We start from the raw sequence: 21,278 nt of genomic DNA on the forward strand, positions 1-21,278 counted from the left end.
ACACACACACACACACACACACACACACACACACACACAGACACACACACACAGACATACACACACACAGACACACACACACACACACACACATACACACACACACACACACAGACACTGTTGGCGTCATGGAATTATAATAAAATCTGGAGGTGAATCCAAAATGGCGTCGTGTTTTTAGTGTCTTCACTGTTTCGCCCAAAAACATTTTGTTCTTTATTTGTTTTTGGAGAGTTTCCCCAATTAAACCGAGTTTAGGTAAATGTGGAGAATTATTTAACAAAAATATGAAGAGCAGACTGAGGATGAGGAGGATGAAGAGAAGACTGAGGATGAAGAGGATGAAGAGCAGACTGAGGATGAAGAGCAGACTGAGGATGAGGAGGATGAAGACAGACTGAGGATGAAGAGGATGAGGAACAGACTGAGGATGAAGAGGATGAAGAGCAGACTGAGGATGAAGAGGATGAGGAGCAGACTGAGGATGAAGAGCAGACTGAGGATGAAGAGCAGACTGAGGATGAAGAGGATGAAGAGCAGACTGAGGATGAAGAGGATGAAGAGAAGACTGAGGATGAAGAGGATGAGGAGCAGACTGAGGATGAGGAGGATGAGGAGCAGACTGAGGATGAAGAGAGACAGACTGAGGATGAAGAGGATGAGGAGCAGACTGAGGATGAAGAGCAGACTGAAGATGAAGAGCAGACTGAGGATGAAGAGGATGAGGAGCAGACTGAGGATGAAGAGCAGACTGAGGATGAAGAGGATGAGGAGCAGACTGAGGATGAAGAACAGACTGAACTGTTTACTTTAACACTGTGTCCTGCACAATAAAAAATCCAAACTCCAAATGGAAAAGGCAGATGAGTTTCTCAGGCAGAAGATCAGGCCGATCGTCCTGAAGCCTGAAGAGAAGTTTATGAACAGAAGCCGAGCTCCTCACAAACACCTTCGCTTCAGCAGAAGCTTTCAGGACCAGCGAGATGAGGGCCACTAAAGTCATGAAAAACCTTGGGGGACCAGAGATGTTTCCAAACATCAGGGACGATGTGAAGAGCGAGAAACGGAGGAAATTCAGCAAATTCAATCGTGAAGAAAAAGTTTAGTCACAAAAATCATTTGAACCAAATCTCAGATAAAAACTATTCAGTTCATTTGCAAACTTTCCTCTCTCCTCCTCTTCCTCTCTCTCCTCCTCATCGTCATCAGCTGGCTTCGGTCACGTGACCTGCCGCGCTCACGTGACCGTGTAATCCTCGTCCTCGCGCTCAGGATCAGAGCTGAAAATGGCGGAGCTAAAAAGCGGCATCTTCGCCAAAAATGTGCAGAAAAGAATCAACCGCGCGCAGGAGAAGGTGAGTCTCAGGACCGGGTCTGGACCGGGCCTGGGCCGGGCCTGGGCCGGGCTTGGACCGGGCCTGGGCCGGGCTTGGACCGGGCTTGGACCGGGCCCGGACCGGGCTTGGACCGGGCCCTGACCTGGTCTGGACCGCGGAGATCACCGCGGGTCTGGACGGGCACGAGGCTCGTCTCCTGCAGCTCTGGTTCCGGTCCGTGTTTTGGCCCGGTTCTGTCTGGTTTGTCCCGCTTTGATCGGGTTTGTGTGTGTGTGCGTCACGTGACCGCGCGGTCTCTGTCCGTGGTGCTGAAGCATCGGGAGCGCGCACAGAGCTCAGTTCGGCTCTGAATCGGCTCTGAATCGGGTATGACTCGGTCTGACTCGGGTATGACTCGGTTCAGTTTGGTTCGGTTCAGATTTCCCCTCCCCCCGCAAGGTCAGGCCTGTGCGTCGTGACGTCACAGCACCACAAAAGGGAGCGTGAGAGCCGGAAGAAGACGCAGACAACTGCTCTTCCTCCTCTCTCCTCCTCCTCCTCTTCTCTCCTCTCTCTCCTCTCTCCTCTCTCCTCCTCTCTCTCCTCCTCCTCTTCTCTCTCTCTCTCTTCTCTCCTCCTCTCTCCTCCTCCTCTCCTCCTCTCCTCTTCTCTCCTTCTCTCCTCTCTCTCTCCTCCTCCTCTCCTCTTCTCTCCTTCTCTCCTCCTCTCTCCTCCTCCTCTCCTCTCTCTCCTCCTCCTTCTCCTCCTTCTCTCTCCTCTCTCCTCTCTCTCTCTCTCCTCTTCTCTCCTCCTCTCTCCTCCTCCTCTCCTCCTCTCTCTCTTTCTCTCCTCCTCTCCTCCTCCTCTCTTTTTTCTCGTCCTCTATCTCTTCTAAATTCTGGGTTCAGATGTGACAGACTGAAGGGAAAAGTCAGAGTCGTTCTGATCTACGAGAAGGAGACGTTCAAATCAAACATTTGGATTTGAGAACTATAATCTGGAACATGTGGGAATATCGTTTGTGGTGGAAAGGAAAAAACCCAAAGTTAAAAATCAAAGGAAATAACTGAATCATTTCAAATGACACAAAAGTTGAACAAACCTCCACGTAAAACCGAATCCTCTGAGACTTTAATCAATTTTATATTTACACGAGTCTGACCCCTGACCCCTAACCCTAAAAAAAAACGAAAGGCAAATGTTCACACGCCTAAACAAACAACATTAACCAAACAAACCTGAGTCTGCCCCAAGTCAAACCCTAAACCCGAGTCAAACCCTAAACCCGAGTCTAACCCTAAATTTGTTTTATGTTTTGATGATTTATCTGAAGTGACCTCTGACCTCTGACCCCTGCAGGTTTTACAGAAACTGGGAAAAGCCGATGAAACGAAAGACGAACAATTTGAACAAATCGTGATCAACTTCAGACGACAAGAGGTATGTCCTCCTCCTCTTCATCATCCTCTTCATCCTCCTCCTCCTCCTCCTCTTCCTCCTCTTCATCCTCTTCATCCTCCTCTTCCTCCTCTTCTCCCTCCTTTCCTCCTCCTAACCCTCTCCTCGTCGCTTTTGTCCTAACACTCTTTCTTCTTCAGTCTGAAGGTTCTCGTCTTCAGCGAGAGATGAAGAATTACATGGCGGCTATTAAAGGTGAGTTCAGCTCTGACTCCGCCCCCTGTGCGGTGTGTGCAAGCCTGTGATTGGTTGCTGTGAGTCATGTGTGCTGTGTTCTGTGTTCTGATTGGCTCTCGTCTCTCAGGGATGCAGCAGGCCTCCATAAACCTGACCCAGAGTCTCCACGAGGTCTACGAGCCCGACTGGCACGGCAAGGACGATGTGGTGCTCATCGGCAAGGTACTTACTGCAGACCGGGTTTAGACCGGGTTTAGACTGGGTTTGGACCAGGTTTGGACCAGGTTAGGATCGGGTTTAGACTTGGTTTAGTCTGGGTCTCTGTCTCTGTAAAGTCTCTGGTTTTTAGTGTCTTTAAAAAATGAAAAGTAGAAGAAGTTGATTTTAAACAGTTTGATCATGTTATTACACTTATTACACGTGTTATTACATGTGTGTAATTACACGTGTTATTACATGTGTAATTACCTGTGCGGTGTGTTCAGGACTGTGACGCGCTCTGGGAGGACTTTCATAATAAGATCGTGGACTCGACGCTGTTGAACCTCGACGCTTATCTGACACAGTTCCCCGACCTGAAGGTGAGACGTGTGTTTGTGTGTGTGTGGTGTGTGTGTGTATGTGTGTTTGTGTGTGTGTGTGTATGTGTGTGTGTGTATATATGTGTGTGTGTTTGTGTGTGTTGTGTGTATGTGTGTGTGTGTATATATGTGTGTGTGTTTGTGTGTGTTGTGTGTGTATGTGTGTGTGTGTATATATATGTGTGTATGTGTGTGTGTGTGTGTGTGTGTATGTGTGTGTATGTGTGTGTGTGTATATATGTGTGTGTGTGTGTGTGTGTGTGTGTGTGTTGTGTGTGTGTATGTGTGTGTGTGTGTGTGTATATATGTGTGTGTGTGTGTGTGTGTGTATGTGTGTGTGTGTGTTGTGTGTATGTGTGTGTGTGTATATATGTGTGTGTGTGTGTGTATATATGTGTGTGTGTGTTTGTGTGTGTTGTGTGTATATATATGTGTGTATGTGTGTGTATGTGTGTGGGTGTATATATATGTGTGTATGTGTGTGTGTGTGTGTGTGTGTGTGTATATATGTGTGTGGTGTGTTGTGTGTATGTGTGTGTGTGTATATATATGTGTATATGTGTGTGTGTGTGTGTGTGTGTGTATATATGTGTGTGTGTGTTGTGTGTATGTGTGTGTGTGTATATATATGTGTGTGTATGTGTGTGTGTGTATATATATGTGTGTGTGTGTGTGTATATGTGTGTGTGTGTTGTGTGTATGTGTGTGTGTGTATATATATGTGTGTGTATGTGTGTGTGTGTATATATATGTGTGTGTGTGTGTATATATGTGTGTGTGTGTGTGTGTATAAATGTGTGTGTGTGTGTATATATATGTGTGTATGCGTGTGTGTGTATGTGTGTATATATATGTGTGTATGTGTGTGGGTGTATATATGTGTGTGTGTGTGTGTGTATGTGTGTGTGTGTGTATATGTGTGTGTGTGTTGTGTGTATGTGTGTGTGTGTATATATATATATGTGTGTTGTGTGTATGTGTGTGTGTGTATGTGTGTGTGTGTAGGTTTGGAATAGAGTTCGGGTTTTACACTTCAGTATACAGTCTGTGGTGGTTTCTGTGGTTTCCGTGGTTACCGCGTCTCACGCTTGTTTCTGTGGTTACAGATGCGAGTGGCGAAGAGGAGCCGTAAACTCATCGACTACGACAGCGCTCGACACCACGTGGAGACGCTGCAGGCGCAAGGACTGAAGAACGACCGCAAGATGATGAAGGTACCACAGGAGCGCACCTGACACACAGGGAGCGCACCTGACACACAGGGAGGACACCTGACACACAGGAGGGACACCTGACACACACACAGGAGTGACACCTGACACACAGGAGCGACACCTGACACACAGGAGCGCACCTGACACACAGGGAGGACACCTGACACACAGGGAGGGCACCTGACACACAGGAGCGCACCTGACACACAGGGAGGACACCTGACACACAGGGAGGACACCTGACACACAGGAGCGCACCTGACACACAGAGAGGGCACCTGACACACAGGGAGGACACCTGACACACAGGCACCTGACACACGGGAGGACACCTGACACACAGGAGTGACACACTGACACACAGGAGCACCTGACACCTGACACACAGGGAGGGCACCTGACACACACAGGGAGGACACCTGACACACAGGGAGGGACACCTGACACACAGGAGGACACACAGACACCTGACACACAGGGAGGACACACACAATGACACACAGGGAGCGACACACTGACACACAGGAGGGACACACTGACACCTGACACACAGGGAGTGACACCTGACACACAGGCACCTGACACACAGGAGCGCACCTGACACACAGGAGAGACACACACAGGGACACCTGACACACAGGAGCGCACCTGACACACAGGGAGGACACCTGACACACAGGAGCGCACCTGACACACAGGGAGGACACCTGACACACAGGAGCGCACCTGACACACAGAGAGGGCACCTGACACACAGAGAGGGCACCTGACACACAGAGGACCTGACACTGACACACAGGAGCGCACCTGACACACAGGGGAGGACACCTGACACACAGGGACACCTGACACACAGAGGCACCTGACACACAGGGAGGACACACCTGAACACACAGAGGACACACACACACACAGGAGCGCACCTGACACACAGGAGAGGGCAACCTGACACACAGGACAGGGAGGACACCTGACACACAGAGCACCTGACACACAGAGCACCTGACACCTGACACACAGGAGCGCACCTGACACACAGGAGGGCACCTGACACACAGGCACCTGACACACAGAGAGGGCACCTGACACACAGGGACCTGACACACAGGGCACCTGACACACAGGGAGGGCACCTGACACACAGGAGCGCACCTGACACACAGGAGCGCACCTGACACACAGGAGCGCACCTGACACACAGGGAGGGCACCTGACACACAGGAGGACACCTGGACACCTGACACACATGACACACAGGGAGACACTGACACACAGGGAGCACCTGACACACAGGGAGGGCACCTGACACACAGGAGTGACACCTGACACACACACAGGAGTGACACCTGACACACAGGAGGCACCTGACACACAGAGGGAGGACACCTGACACACAGGAGGACACCTGACACACAGGAGGGCACCTGACACACAGGAGCGCACCTGACACACAGGAGGGCACCTGACACACAGGGAGGGCACCTGACACACAGGAGCGCACCTGACACACAGTGACACACAGGGAGGGCACCTGACACACAGAGAGGGCACCTGACACACAGGGAGGGCACCTGACACACAGGAGCGCACCTGACACACAGGGAGGACACCTGACACACAGAGAGGGGACCTGACACACAGAGAGGGGACCTGACACACAGAGAGGGCACCTGACACACAGGGAGGGCACCTGACACACAGGGAGGGGACCTGACACACAGAGAGGGGACCTGACACACAGGGAGGACATGTGACTCTGACTCTTTGTGTTTCAGGCGGACGAGGAGCTGAAAAAAGCTCAAAGAGTTTTTGAGGATCTGAACGTGGGACTCCAGGATGAACTGCCGACGCTGTGGGACAGGTGAGGTCAGGGTCAGGGTCAGGGTCAGGGGTCAGGGTCAGGGGTCAGAGTTTGAAGAGATTCACCGTTTTTTGTTTTTTTCTGTTTCAGTCGAGTTCAGTTTTACATCGACACGTTCAAAAGCGTCACAACACTCGAAGCAAAATTCCACCGAGAAATCTCAGTGGTGAGACGCACAAACACAACACAACACACACATATATACACACAACAACACACACACATATATACACACAACACACACATATATACACACACACACACACACACACACACACACACACATATACACACAACACACACATATATACACACAACACACACACATATACACACACACACACACATATACACACAACACACACATATACACACACACATATACACACAACACACACATATACACACAACACACACACACATAATATACACACAACACACACATATATACACACAACACACACACACACACTATATACACACAACACACACATATATACACACAACACACACATATATACACACAACACACACACACATATATACACACACACACACACACATATATACACACAACACACACACACATATATACACACAACACACACATATATACACACAACACACACACATATATACACACAACACACACATATATACACACAACACACACATATATACACACAACACACACATATATACACACAACACAACACACACACATATATACACACAACACACACATATACACACAAACACACATATATACACACAACACAACACACACATATATACACACAACACACACATATATACACACAACACACACATATATACACACACACACACACACACACATATATACACACAACACACACATATATATACACACACAACACACACATATATACACACAACACACACACACACATATATACACAACACACACATATACACACAAACACACACATATATACACACAACACACACATATATACACACAACACACACACACACAATATACACACAACACACACACACACATATATACACACAACACACACATATATACACACAACACACACATATATACACACAACACACACACACATATACACACAACACACACACATATATATACACACAACACACACATATATACACACAACACACACATATATACACACAACACACACACACATATACACACACACACACACATATATATATACACACACAACACACACACACATATATAACACACAACACACACACACACACTATATACACACAACACACACACATATATACACACAACACACATATATACACACAACACACACATATATACACACAACACACACATATATACACACAACACAACACACACATATACACACAACACAACACACATATATACACACAACACACACATATATACACACACAACACACACATATATACACACACACACACACACATATATACACACACACACACACATATATACACACAACACATACACACACACACACATATATACACACAACACACACACATATATACACACAACACACACACATATATACACACAACACACACATATATACACAACACACACACACATGTAACCACACACACACACATATACACACACACACACACATACATACACATATACACACAACACACACATATATACACACAACACACACACACACACACACACATATATACACACAACACAACACACACATATATACACACACACACATATATACACACAACACACACACACATATACACACAACACACACATATATACACACAACACACACACACATATATACACACAACACACACATATATACACACAACACAACACACACACATATATACACACAACACAACATATATACACACAACACACACATATATACACACAACACACACACATATATACACACAACACAACACACACATATATACACACAACACACACATATATACACACAACACACACATATATACACACAACACACACATATATACACACAACACACACATATATACACACAACACAACACACACATATATACACACAACACACATATACACACAACACACATATATACACACAACACAAACACATATATACACACAACACACACACACATATATACACACAACACACACATATATACACACAACACACACATATATACACACAACACACACACACATATATACACACAACACACATATATACACACAACACACATATATACACACAACACAACACACATATATATACACACAACACACACATATATACACACAACACACACATATATAACACAACACACACACACATATATACACACAAACACACACATATACAACAACACACACACACATATATACACACACACAACACACACATATATACACACAACACACACATATATACACACAACACACACATATATACACACAACACACACACATATACACACACACACACATATATACACACAACACACACACACACATATATACACACAACACACATATATACACACAACACAACACACATATATACACACACAACACATATATACACACATATACACACAACACACACATATATACACACACACACACACATATATACACACACACACACATATACACACAACACACATATATATACACACAACACACACACACACACATATATACACACAACACACACATATATACACACAACACACACACACATATATACACACAACACACACACATATATACACACAACACACACATATATACACACAACACACACACACACATATAACACACAACACACACACACATATACACACAACACACACACACATATATACACACAACACAACACACACACATATATACACACAACACACATATATACACACAACACAACACACACACATATATACACACAACACACACATATATACACACAACACACATATATACACACAACACACATACACACACACACATATATACACACAACAACACATATATACACACACACACACACATATATACACACACAACACACACACATATATACACACACAACACACACATATATACACACACACACACATATATACACACACACACACATATATACACACAACACACACACATATATACACACAACACACACATATATACACACAACACACACACACACATATATACACACACACACACACACACATATATACACACAACACACACACACATATATACACACAACACACACACATATATACACACAACACACACACATATATACACACAACACACACATATATACACACAACACACACACATATATACACACAACACACACATATATACACACAACACACACACACATATATACACACAACACACACACATATACACACAACACACACATATATACACATATATGTGTGTTTGATTGACAACTGTGTGTGATTGACAGGTGTGTTTGATTGACAGGTGTGTTTGATTGACAGGTGTGTGTTTGATTGACAGGTGTGTGTTTGATTGACAGGTGTGTTTGATTGACAGGTGTGTGTTTAATTGACAGGTGTGTGTGATTGACAGGTGTGTGTTTAATTGACAGGTGTGTGTGATTGACAGGTGTGTGTGATTGACAGGTGTGTGTGTGATTGACAGGTGTGTGTTTAATTGACAGGTGTGTGTGATTGACAGGTGTGTTTGATTGACAGGTGTGTGTGATTGACAGGTGTGTGTGATTGACAGGTGTGTTTGATTGACAGGTGTGTTTAATTGACAGGTGTGTGTTTAATTGACAGGTGTGTGTGTGATTGACAGGTGTGTGTGATTGACAGGTGTGTGTGATTGACAGGTGTGTGTTTAATTGACAGGTGTGTGTGATTGACAGGTGTGTGTGTGATTGACAGGTGTGTGTGATTGACAGGTGTGTGTTTAATTGACAGGTGTGTGTGATTGACAGGTGTGTGTGATTGACAGGTGTGTGTGATTGACAGGTGTGTGTGATTGACAGGTGTGTTTAATTGACAGGTGTGTGTTTAATTGACAGGTGTGTGTGATTGACAGGTGTGTGTGTGATTGACAGGTGTGTGTGATTGACAGGTGTGTGTTTAATTGACAGGTGTGTGTGATTGACAGGTGTGTGTGATTGACAGGTGTGTGTGATTGACAGGTGTGTTTGATTGACAGGTGTGTTTGATTGACAGGTGTGTGTTTAATTGACAGGTGTGTGTGATTGACAGGTGTGTGTGATTGACAGGTGTGTTTGATTGACAGGTGTGTTTGATTGACAGGTGTGTGTGATTGACAGGTGTGTGTTTAATTGACAGGTGTGTGTGATTGACAGGTGTGTGTGTGATTGACAGGTGTGTGTGATTGACAGGTGTGTGTGATTGACAGGTGTGTGTGATTGACAGGTGTGTGTGATTGACAGGTGTGTTTGATTGACAGGTGTGTTTGACAGGTGTGATTGACAGGTGTGTGTGATTGACAGGTGTGTGTGATTGACAGGTGTGTGTGATTGACAGGTGTGTGTTTAATTGACAGGTGTGTGTGTGATGACAGGTGTGTTTGATTGACAGGTGTGTGTGATTGACAGGTGTGTGTATGATTGACAGGTGTGTTTGATTGACAGGTGTGTTTGATTGACAGGTGTGCCGGCAGCTGTATGAGGTCATGACCAAACTGGCCGAACAACATCCAGACAAAATGTTCAACATCCAGGGGGCGCCGAGGTAAAGACCCACCAAGATCTGGTTCAGTCCTGGTTTAGTCCTGCTTTAGTCCTGGTTCAGACGTAGTTTAGTTCTGGTTCAGACCCTCTTTAGACTTGGTTTGGACCCGGTTCTGACACGGTTTCTCTGCAGTGACTCTGGACCTCTGCGTTTGGCTCGGACTCCGTCTCCTCCTGAGGACGATTCTCCTCCAGAATCTCCAGAACCTCAGAACCACCTGAGACCCGTGTCCCCCGGACCCCCCAGACCCAAGAGCCCGGTCCAGGTAAGACCGGGGCCGAGACCGGGACCAGAGACCAGAGACCAGAGACCAGAGACCAGACCAGAGACCAGACCAGAGACCAGAGACGAGACCAGAGACCAGAGACCAGAGACCAGAGACAAGACCAGAGACAAGACAGAGACAGAGACAGAGACCAGAGACCAGAGACCAGAGACCAGAGACCAGAGACCAGAGACCAGACCAGAGACCAGACCAGAGACCAGAGACCAGAGACCAGAGACCAGAGACCAGAGACCAGAGACCAGAGACCAGAGACCAGAGACCAGAGACCAGAGAGACCAGAGACCAGAGACCAGAGACAAGACCAGAGACAAGACCAGAGACAAGACCAGAGACCAGAGACCAGAGACCAGAGACCAGAGACCAGAGACCAGAGACCAGAGACCAGAGACCAGACCAGAGACCAGAGACCAGAGACCAGAGACCAGACCAGAGACCAGAGACCAGAGACCAGAGACCAGAGACCAGAGACCAGACCAGAGACCAGAGACCAGAGACCAGAGACCAGAGACCAGAGACCAGAGACCAGAGACCAGACCAGAGACCAGACCAGAGACCAGAGACCAGAGACCAGAGAGACCAGACCAGAGACCAGACCAGAGACCAGAGACAGAGACCAGAGACAAGACCAGAGACCAGAGACCAGAGACCAGACCAGACCAGATACCAGAAACCAGAGACCAGAAACCAGAGACCAGACCAGAGACCAGACCAGAGACCAGAGACAAGACCAGAGACAAGACCAGAGACAAGACCAGAGACCAGAGACCAGAGACCAGAGACCAGAGACCAGAGACCAGAAACCAGAGACCAGACCAGAGACCAGACCAGAGACAAGACCAGAGACAAGACCAGAGACAAGACCAGAGACAGACCAGACCAGAGACAAGACCAGAGACCAGACCAGAGACCAGAGACCAGACCAGACTACAGTCAGGTTTCACTTTTCCACAGGTTTGTTTGTTTTATAAAACAAGACGTTTGGACTTTTGTAGAAACAGAGCGGCTGTAGAGCGCCCTCACCTGGACACTCACCTGTACTACACTCCACAGTCTGCACCAACCAGGACTGAACCAGGACTGAACCAGGACTAAAGCCGGACTAGGCTCTTGGTTCAGGTTCTGGAAGTTTTGTTTGTGTTTTGTTTCTAACTCTGTCTGATTTTTCTGCTGCTGTTTCTCTGTTTCTGGTGAGTCTCAAACTCTCTGTGACCCCTGACCCCTCCCTTCTGACCCCGCCCTCTGACCCCTCTGACCCCGCCCTCAGACCCCTCTGACCCCGCCCTCTGACCCCGCCCTCTGACCCCTCATAACCTGTGACCGCTCGTGACCTCATGACATCATAGTTCACCTGTTGTGTCGTCGTCGTGCAGTGACGTCACTCCCCACCCTGACAGGTGAAGGGCCTGGCAGGTGAAGGACCTGACAGGTGCCTGAGTTTGGGGAGTGACTGTGACATTTGTGTCAATGTAAAAACTGTAGCGCTGTTTCCTCCTGTCTAACCCCTGACCCTTGACCCCTGAGGATCAGTTTGTGTCTGACCCCTGACCCTTGACCCCTGAGGATCAGGTTCTTCTCAGTCTTTGATTCAAACTGAATCCTGGAAACAGACTCATCCATCAGCTCAGACTCATCCAGGACTGGTTATGATCCAAGTCCAGGCCCATGTCCGTCTGTGGACTTCAGTCTGATGGATGGTTCAGTCCCGGTCTCAGCCCAGTCTTAGTCCCGGTCTTAGTCCTGGTCTGGTTCTGTGTTTCAGGTGAGAAAGGGTCCTCCCGTTCCTCCGCCGCCCAAAGTGTCGCCCCCAAAAGAAGAAACCATCATTGACCTGTTTGGAGGAGAGTTCCTGCCCGCGCCCTCGCCCTCCCACGTGAGTCCGGTTTAGACCAGGTTTAGACCGGGTTTAGGCCTTGTTTAGGCCTGGTTTAGACCTTGTTTAGACCTGGTTCTGCTCTGGTTTACAGCCCAATGAGAGACCTGGAGAGTCCCTGTTGGACCTGGATCTGGACGCGTTCCAGGTGGACGAGAGCGTGGCTCCGATCCCTCAGGTCTGGACTCAACCTTTATCGAACCATCTCATTCATCTATCACGACCCCTGACCTCCTGACCCCTGACCTGTGTGAGAGATGATTGGCTGTAGAGTGTGTGATGTCATCTGAGACACAGCGATTATAATAATCCTGTCTGCTCCTGTCTGCTCCTGTCTGCTCCTGTCTGCTCCTGTCTCTACAGACCACGGTGCCCTGGGACATGTGGACGGTGAGTCTTTCACACACACAACTGTTCTGATGGTTCTGTTTAGTTTTGATGGTTCTGTTTGGTTCTGATGGTTCTGTTTGGTTCTGATTCCAGGCAGATTCGCATCAGGACCAGGTGAGTCCGGACCCAGGACCAGGACCTAGACCTGGACCTGACCCTTTCATTTGTTAATTTTCTCTCTTTCATCGATCTGTCCATTCCTCTGTCAAATGAGTCTCCACAGTCCAGACCCAGTTCAGACTCAGACCCGGTCTGTGTCAGTCAAGATACAGACCACACACGGGCTCAGACAGGTGCACAGACAGGTGCACAGACAGGTGCACAGACAGGTGCTCAGACAGGTGCTCAGGGTCTAGTTCTGATCTGTTTCTCAGGATCCAGGATTCAGCTGCAACTGGGCCTCGTTTAGTGGCAGTGCAGACCTGAGACCAGACCAGGACCTGAGACCGGAGCAGGACCTGAGATCGGAGCAGGACTTGAGACTGCACCAGAGCCAGGATCCTGGTCTGGACCCAGGTCTGGACTCTGGGGTCCTCAGGAGAGAGTCCACTGAGTCCGGGAGACTGGTCCAATTTTTGAGACCAGCAAGTCCTGAAGGTTCTGGGTCGGACTACGAGACTGCGGAGGAGGGACCATCAGACACGCCCCAAAGTCCGGACCAGAGACCAGACCAGAGTGTTGACCTGAGACCAGACCAAGATCTGAGACAAGACCAGGAATTGAGACTAGAACATCCAGAAGACAAAGACCCTGAGATCCAAACAGATCAGGACCTGCTACAGGCCATAGACCAGACCCAAGGATCAGAACCACATCAGGACCATGTTTCAGATCCAGGCGACAGACCAGAGGGTCCCAGGACTGGATCAGGTCTGAGTCCTGCCATAGACCCGGTCTCAGGGTTTGATCCGGACCTGTTTGAGGCCGGGTTTAGTCCAGGGTTTGACCAGGATCCATTTGCTGAGACTAAACCTGACTTTGGACTGGACCTGTTTGGGTTTGAGTCCACAGCGGGACCTGGTCTTGACCCAGGACCCACAGAGTCCGGACTTCACTCTGACGAAGACGAAGCGACCAATCAGAGGTTGGGTTCAATTTACCAAGAACCGGACCAAGAACCGGACCAGGACCAGGTGTGAGACCAACCTAGACCAGCCTAGACCAAAGTAGAACTAAACTAGACCATTCTAGAGCCAGTCCAGTCCTTACCCAGTCCTCCTCCTCAGACCTAGACCAAGTTTAGTCCTGGTTTAGTCCCAGTTGAACCCTGGACGTTCTTTATAGTTCGATCCTTCACCTTTGTTAGTTTGTGATCGTGAAATCGCTCAGAATCCAGGATCTAGAACAGAAGAGAAACTAAATTCTGTCACTGAACAAAAGGTTTTTGGTCCAAAACATTTCTCAACTCGTCCAAGCTGCTTCTTCAGTCCTTGTCAGACGCTGGAGGACTCACAAACACAAACACCACCTAAAAGGACCTGAGTCTGTTGCACACCTCCACCTAAAAGCCTCAGGTCGCTCCTTTGAGGACAGTGAGGTTCAGATCTGAGGCAGAGAAAAGAAACAGTTTGAGAGGAGAATTAAAGAAGCTGTTTTTGTGAGGTACAAATCCTTTTTTAAACAGAAATGGACTCAGACATCAATCATCTGTCTCCATCTTCAACTCCATCCTCAAACCTAAAACACAGAGAACCACAGTCAGGTCCAGGTCAGGTCCAGAGGAGTGAAAACACTCATGCGCCTGAAGGATTCTGCTGATACGTCTCCACACTGAGGACAGTTGAAGAGGCCGAGCTACAAACACAAACTGTAAAGAGTGTGTGTCAGTGTCAGAGTAGTTTCAGGGCAGTGACGCCCCCTGCAGGCAGAGAAAAGAGAAACGTCACCAGCGTCTGACAGAACTGAAGAAGCAGCTTGGACGAGCTCAGAAACGTTTTCGACCAAATAAACTTTTGTTCTGTGATAGAACTGAATTTGTCTTTTACTCTCAGCCTGTTCCCTCTGTCACTGTCTGTCTCTTTGTGTGTGTGTCTTTGTGTTCTAAGTGTGTGTTGTGTGTGTGTGTGTGTGTGTGTGTGTGTTGTGTGTGTGTGTGTGTGTGTGTGTGTTTGTGTTCTAAGTGTGTGTTGTGTGTGTGTGTGTGTTTGTGTGTGTGTGTGTTAAGTGTGTGTTCTATCTATGCTGTTCTGCATGCTGTATGTAAATACAAATGTATATACACACGTACACATACACACACATATGTTCACACACACATAGAACACACACACACAAACCTACACATGCTGAGTGTGAACATGTGCGTGAACATGTGTGAACATGTGTGAACATGTGCGTGAACATGTGTGAACATGTGTGAACATGTGAACATGTGAACATGTGTGAACATGTGTGTGAACATGTGTGAACATGTGTGAACATGTGTGAACATGTGTGAACATGTACGTGAACAAATGGGTCGAGGTCTTAATCTCCGCCTCTTTTTCAGGCAGCCAATGGCTTCAACGGATTCTCCACGGTGAGCTCTGATTGGTTTGTTCTTGGAGCTGAGTGTGAGTTCTTGATTCTGATTGGTCTTTGTGTTTTCAGGAGGGCGGGGCTCCAGCGTTCTTTGCCGATTTTGATAAAATGGTGAGTGGGAGGGCATCTGACCCAATCTGACACACGGGGAGTGCATCTGACTCTTTTTTTTTTTTTTTTTTAAGAACCAGTCCGAGGCTCCGCCCACTTCACAAAGTGTAGAGTGGGCGGGGTCTACTCCGGGGGAGGAGCCCAAAGCAGAGGAGCAGCCAATGGAAGAACCTCCAGTGAGTCACATGGCCTCATCTGCCAATCAGCTCCCTCCTCCTCACAGCCCCTCCCACCTCGACCCCCGACCCCTGACCCCCGGACCCGGTCCATATCCCGGTCTAACCAAGTCCTGTCTTAGTCCACAGACTCGAGTCCAGCTCAAGTCCAAGAAGAACCAGAAAAACCAGAAGAACCAGAACCCGACTCAGAGCAGGTACTGACTCAGGTCCTGGGAAAATCTGAGAAACAGGACTAAAAATTATGAAACAAAATACAGAAAAACTACAAGATCAGGGGAAAATTTACCCCAAAATACTAAAATACTGAACATTTGGGGGGATGGGGAAAAAAGAAAATGCAAAAATAAATGAAATGTGTTTCTTCTGTTTCAGGCTGTGGAGGAGAGAGGAGCAGAAGAACGAGGAGCAGAGGAGGGAGGAGCAGAGGAGGGAGGAACAGAGGAGGGAGGAGCAGAGGAGGGAGGAACAGAGGAGGGAGGAACAGAGGAGGGAGGAACAGAGGAGGAAGGAACAGAGGAGGGAGGAGCAGATGAACGAGGAGCAGATGAACGAGGAACAGATGAAGAAGCTGAAGTTCAGAAAAAGGAGAGTCCAGTCGAGGAGCCTGTGAGTGTTCTGTTTATTCCTTCTCCTCCCTCTCCTCTTCTTTCAGAAACAGAGACAGGACTGTACCCTGGGGGGCTCCTACATTACTAACCACAGTATCAGACAGGGTGCTCCCTGTCACACGCACTGACACCTGAGCTGCTTCACTCATCACAAAGAGCTGGATTGTGTTAAAGGCTCGAAAAACAATCTCCTCACAGAGAAACACCATCCAGGAGCGAGGAGCCGCTGCAGAAGAGCCGCTGCAGAAGAGCCGCTGCAGAAGAGCCGCTGCAGAAGAGCCGCTGCAGAAGAGCCGCTGCAGAAGAGCCGCTTCATCCACACCGATACAGGACTAAAAGGAAAACTGTAGAGAATCTACAGACTTGGTCTGGTCCAGGAGACTTTAGATGAACTTTCCCCAGTTGTTTTCTCACCTGGGCAGGAGACAAAGAAACTGGACTGGGTTCCTCTGTGGAGGTGGGGGCAGAGGTGGAGGGGGTGGTCTGTGGTGAGGTGGGGGTTGGGCATCTGGGAGGTGAAGAGTCCACCTGACCAGGGGATGAGAAATGATTCAAATGCAGATTAAGAAGGTTTGACCTTCGGGGCGATTGTCCTGCTGCTTTGTTCTGGTGTTGAAGCCTGACCTTGTCTAAACCCTTCAGCTGTCGTTGCACCCTCTTCACCTCGTCCTTGTCTCCAGAGTTGAAGGATTGTTTTTATGAAGTAGATCCTTCAGCTGGCTGGTGATCCAGGGTTTGTTGCTGGAGTAACAGTGGACAGTGTGTGTGGGGACGACTCACAGAAGTTGATGTTCTCTGTTGTTCAGTCCTTCATGCTGTTGATGTTGTCTCCATGAGGCTGTCAGAGCTCATCCCAGTCTGTGGTCTCAAAGCTCCTGAAGAGCACGGCTGGCTTCCTGACTCCACTTCCTTACAGTCCTGGTGGTGCAGGCTGCCTCTTCACTGCAGGGACATACTGAGGTGTGAACAGGACAAGACTGTGGTCTGATCGTCCCAGTGGGGGCAGTGCCACTCTGTGCCTCCTTAGAACTGGCACACAGCAGGTGCAGAGTTCTACTGTCCCAAGTTTTACAAACCACATACTGGTGAAGTGTGGGTAAAACCCTGTCCAAGAAGGCATGGTTGAAGTCACCAGAAATCAGAAGAAAAGCCTCTGTGTGTTTGGACTGCAGCCCAGAGACCAGAGTGTGTGTCCTGTCACAGGAGCATCTTCATCCGCTGAAGCAGGGATGGAAACTCCAACAGGACACGAGTAACGTCCCTTGGTAAATAATATGGACACATTCCCAAAGACAAAAGTTCAATGTCCAGTGAACAGATCCGCTCCTTCAGGAGAGGGTTAGGGTTAGTCTCTGTCACGCACACTCCCAAAGCCTGGTACAGATGCACTGTTGTCTTGGAAGTTTGTGTGAAGCCGGGTTTCAGTGAAGCACATGATACTGCTGACAGCGCACTCCGTCTGGGTCCCAACAAGTGCACACAGTTCGTCCGTCTTATTTCCCAGTGACCTTACGTTCCCCATCAGGACTGACTGAACTGCACGCTTGAATTTCCTTCTCCAGTTTCACTTTCACTCCAGCTCAGCATCATCTGCGCTTCCTCCTCCGTAGTTCCACAGGGACGTCACGCTGAGCTCCAAACAGCACTGGGGCTACCCTGTTGTGCCCTGTTGTGCCCTGTTGTGCCCTGTTGTATCCTGTTGTGCCCTGTTGTGCCCTGTTGTATCCTGTTGTGCCTGTTGTGCCCTGTTGTATCCTGTTGTGCCCTGTTGTGCCCTGTTGTACCCTGTTGTGCCCTGTTGTGCCCTGTTGTGCCCTGTTGTATCCTGTTGTGCCCTGTTGTGCCCTGTTGTATCCTGTTGTGCCCTGTTGTATCCTGTTGTGCCCTGTTGTACCCTGTTGTGCCCTGTTGTGCCCTGTTGTGCCCTGTTGTGCCCTGTTGTATCCTGTTGTGCCCTGTTGTGCCCTGTTGTATCCTGTTGTGCCCTGTTGTACCCTGTTGTACCCTGTTGTGCCCTGTTGTGCCCTGTTGTGCCCTGTTGTACCCTGTTGTATCCTGTTGTGCCCTGTTGTGCCCTGTTGTATCCTGTTGTGCCCTGTTGTACCCTGTTGTACCCTGTTGTGCCCTGTTGTGCCCTGTTGTAGCCTGTTGTGCCCTGTTGTGCCCTGTTGTGCCCTGTTGTGCCCTGTTGTGCCCTGTTGTGCCCTGTTGTGCCCTGTTGTGCCCTGTTGTGCCCTGTTGTGCCCTGTTGTGCCCTGTTGTGCCCTGTTGTGCCCTGTTGTACCCTGTTGTGCCCTGTTGTGCCCTGTTGTGCCTGTTGTGCCCTGTTGTGCCCTGTTGTGCCCTGTTGTGCCCTGTTGTGCCCTGTTGTGCCCTGTTGTACCCTGTTGTGCCCTGTTGTGCCCTGTTGTGCCCTGTTGTGCCCTGTTGTGCCCTGTTGTACCCTGTTGTGCCCTGTTGTGCCCTGTTGTACCCTGTTGTGCCCTGTTGTGCCCTGTTGTACCCTGTTGTACCCTGTTGTGCCCTGTTGTGCCCTGTACCCTGTTGTACCCTGTTGTGCCCTGTTGCCCTGTTGTACCCTGTTGTACCCTGTTGTGCCCTGTTGTGCCCTGTTGTGCCCTGTTGTACCCTGTTGTGCCCTGTTGTCCCCTGTTGTCACTCATGTTGTGTTTGGTACCTTCAGGAGAAAATGGCGATCCCGTCCGTGGTGATCGAGCCGGCATCGAGTAACGAAGGCGACGATGATCGCGACGGCGACATCATCTCTCCCACCGTCGCTGCGGGCAACAGCTCTCCCACTGTCGCCGTGGGCAACAGCCCCGCCCCCAAAGTCCAGCACATCGGGCCCAGTGACGGAACACTGCCCCACGACTTCCTCTACAAGGTACACACCAGACTAAACCGGGTCTAAACTGGGTCTAAAACAGGTCTAAAACAGGACTAAACCAGGACTAAACCAGAGCTAAACCAGGACTAAACCAGAACTAAACCAGGACTAAACCAGGACTAAACCAGAACTAAACCAGGACTAAACCAGGACTAAACCAGAACTAAACCAGGACTAAACCAGGACTTTCTCTTTTTTCAGGTGGAGACGATGCACGACTTTGAGGCGGCAAATTCAGACGAGTTGGAGCTGAGCCGAGGAGACGTGGTTTTGGTGGTGCCCACGGTCAACCAGGAGGACCAGGTACTAACCCCTGACCTCTGACCCCTGACCTCTGACCTTTGACCCCTGACCTCTGACCCCTGACCATAGCCGGTTTGTCTGATCGGACGTAGCTGAGGCACGGCTCTTCATGTTTGTGTCGCAGGAGGCTGGTTGGCTGACGGGGATAAAGCTCAGTGATTGGTCGTCTCTGGGAGTGAGCGCTCAGCGAGGACTGTTCCCCGAGAACTTTGTGCAGCGCCTCAACTGATGACCCCTGACCCCGCCGTGACCCCGCCGTGACCCCGCTGTGACCCGAGTGTATCATCAGAGATATTTACATATTTAAATCTGCTGAGTGCTGAGGTCACTTCCTGTCTGAGTGTAGTGTGTAGTGCTCGTCCAATCAGCATGCAGCCCCTGACCTGTCACTCAAACATGGACCAATCTGAAGCCTCCAAGAGACGCCTGCTCCCATTGGCCCCAGAGCAGATCACATGACTCTGGAGAGTTTTAAATGTTCCTCTCCTCTCTCCTCGTCTCCTCTCTCCTTGTAGCATCCTCTCTCCTTCTCTCGTCTCCTTGTCTCTTCCTCTTTCCTTGTCTCCTCCCTCCTCGTCTCTTCCTCTCTCCTCGTCTCCTCTTTCCTTGTCTCCTCTCTCCTCGTCTCCTCGTTTCCTCTGCAGATAAATTGAGCTCTTGGTGTTTTGTTGTAGAAACAAATAAAGTTTTTCTTCCTCCGAATCCTGAGTCACTGTAACAC

The 21,278-nt window shown here is 48.5% G+C and overlaps 1 protein-coding gene across 2 annotated transcripts; it reads left to right on the forward strand.

The window, feature by feature from the left end:
* Nucleotides 1–21,259, forward strand: amph (amphiphysin). Of its 2 annotated transcripts, none has more exons than XM_055152026.1 (22): nt 1–152; nt 2,676–2,756; nt 2,915–2,969; nt 3,079–3,173; nt 3,437–3,532; nt 4,639–4,746; nt 6,522–6,607; nt 6,698–6,773; nt 11,321–11,403; nt 11,536–11,668; nt 13,449–13,559; nt 13,654–13,737; nt 13,923–13,949; nt 14,043–14,063; nt 16,438–16,467; nt 16,539–16,580; nt 16,655–16,756; nt 16,879–16,953; nt 17,132–17,365; nt 20,051–20,251; nt 20,456–20,557; nt 20,682–21,259. In XM_055152026.1, exons 3-22 carry the CDS (start codon nt 2,942–2,944, stop codon nt 20,784–20,786), a joined length of 1,839 nt encoding a protein of 612 aa, XP_055008001.1. In that variant the 5' UTR covers nt 1–152; nt 2,676–2,756; nt 2,915–2,941; the 3' UTR covers nt 20,787–21,259. The 2 variants fall into 2 exon arrangements, with proteins under 2 accessions (XP_055008001.1, XP_055008000.1); XM_055152025.1 differs by lacking the exon at nt 1–152 and adding an exon at nt 1,224–1,355.
* The last annotated feature ends 19 nt before the right edge of the window (nt 21,260–21,278 follow it).

This window comes from Boleophthalmus pectinirostris, unplaced genomic scaffold, assembly GCF_026225935.1.
Source record: "Boleophthalmus pectinirostris isolate CB_2022bp ecotype Guang Dong unplaced genomic scaffold, ASM2622593v1 HiC_scaffold_16, whole genome shotgun sequence".
NCBI classification, from domain to species: domain Eukaryota; kingdom Metazoa; phylum Chordata; class Actinopteri; order Gobiiformes; family Gobiidae; genus Boleophthalmus; species Boleophthalmus pectinirostris.

What these genes read in the sequence shown, in the direction of transcription:
- amph (XM_055152025.1), top strand. Translation starts at nt 1,287, where the DNA reads ATGGCGGAGCTAAAAAGCGGCATCTTCGCCAAAAATGTGCAGAAAAGA. An exon ending in CCGCGCCCTCGCCCTCCCAC is followed by an intron (nt 13,560 to 13,653) that starts GTGAGTCCGGTT and finishes TCTGGTTTACAG; the next exon opens with CCCAATGAGAGACCTGGAGA. An exon ending in CAGAACCCGACTCAGAGCAG is followed by an intron (nt 16,954 to 17,131) that starts GTACTGACTCAG and finishes CTTCTGTTTCAG; the next exon opens with GCTGTGGAGGAGAGAGGAGC.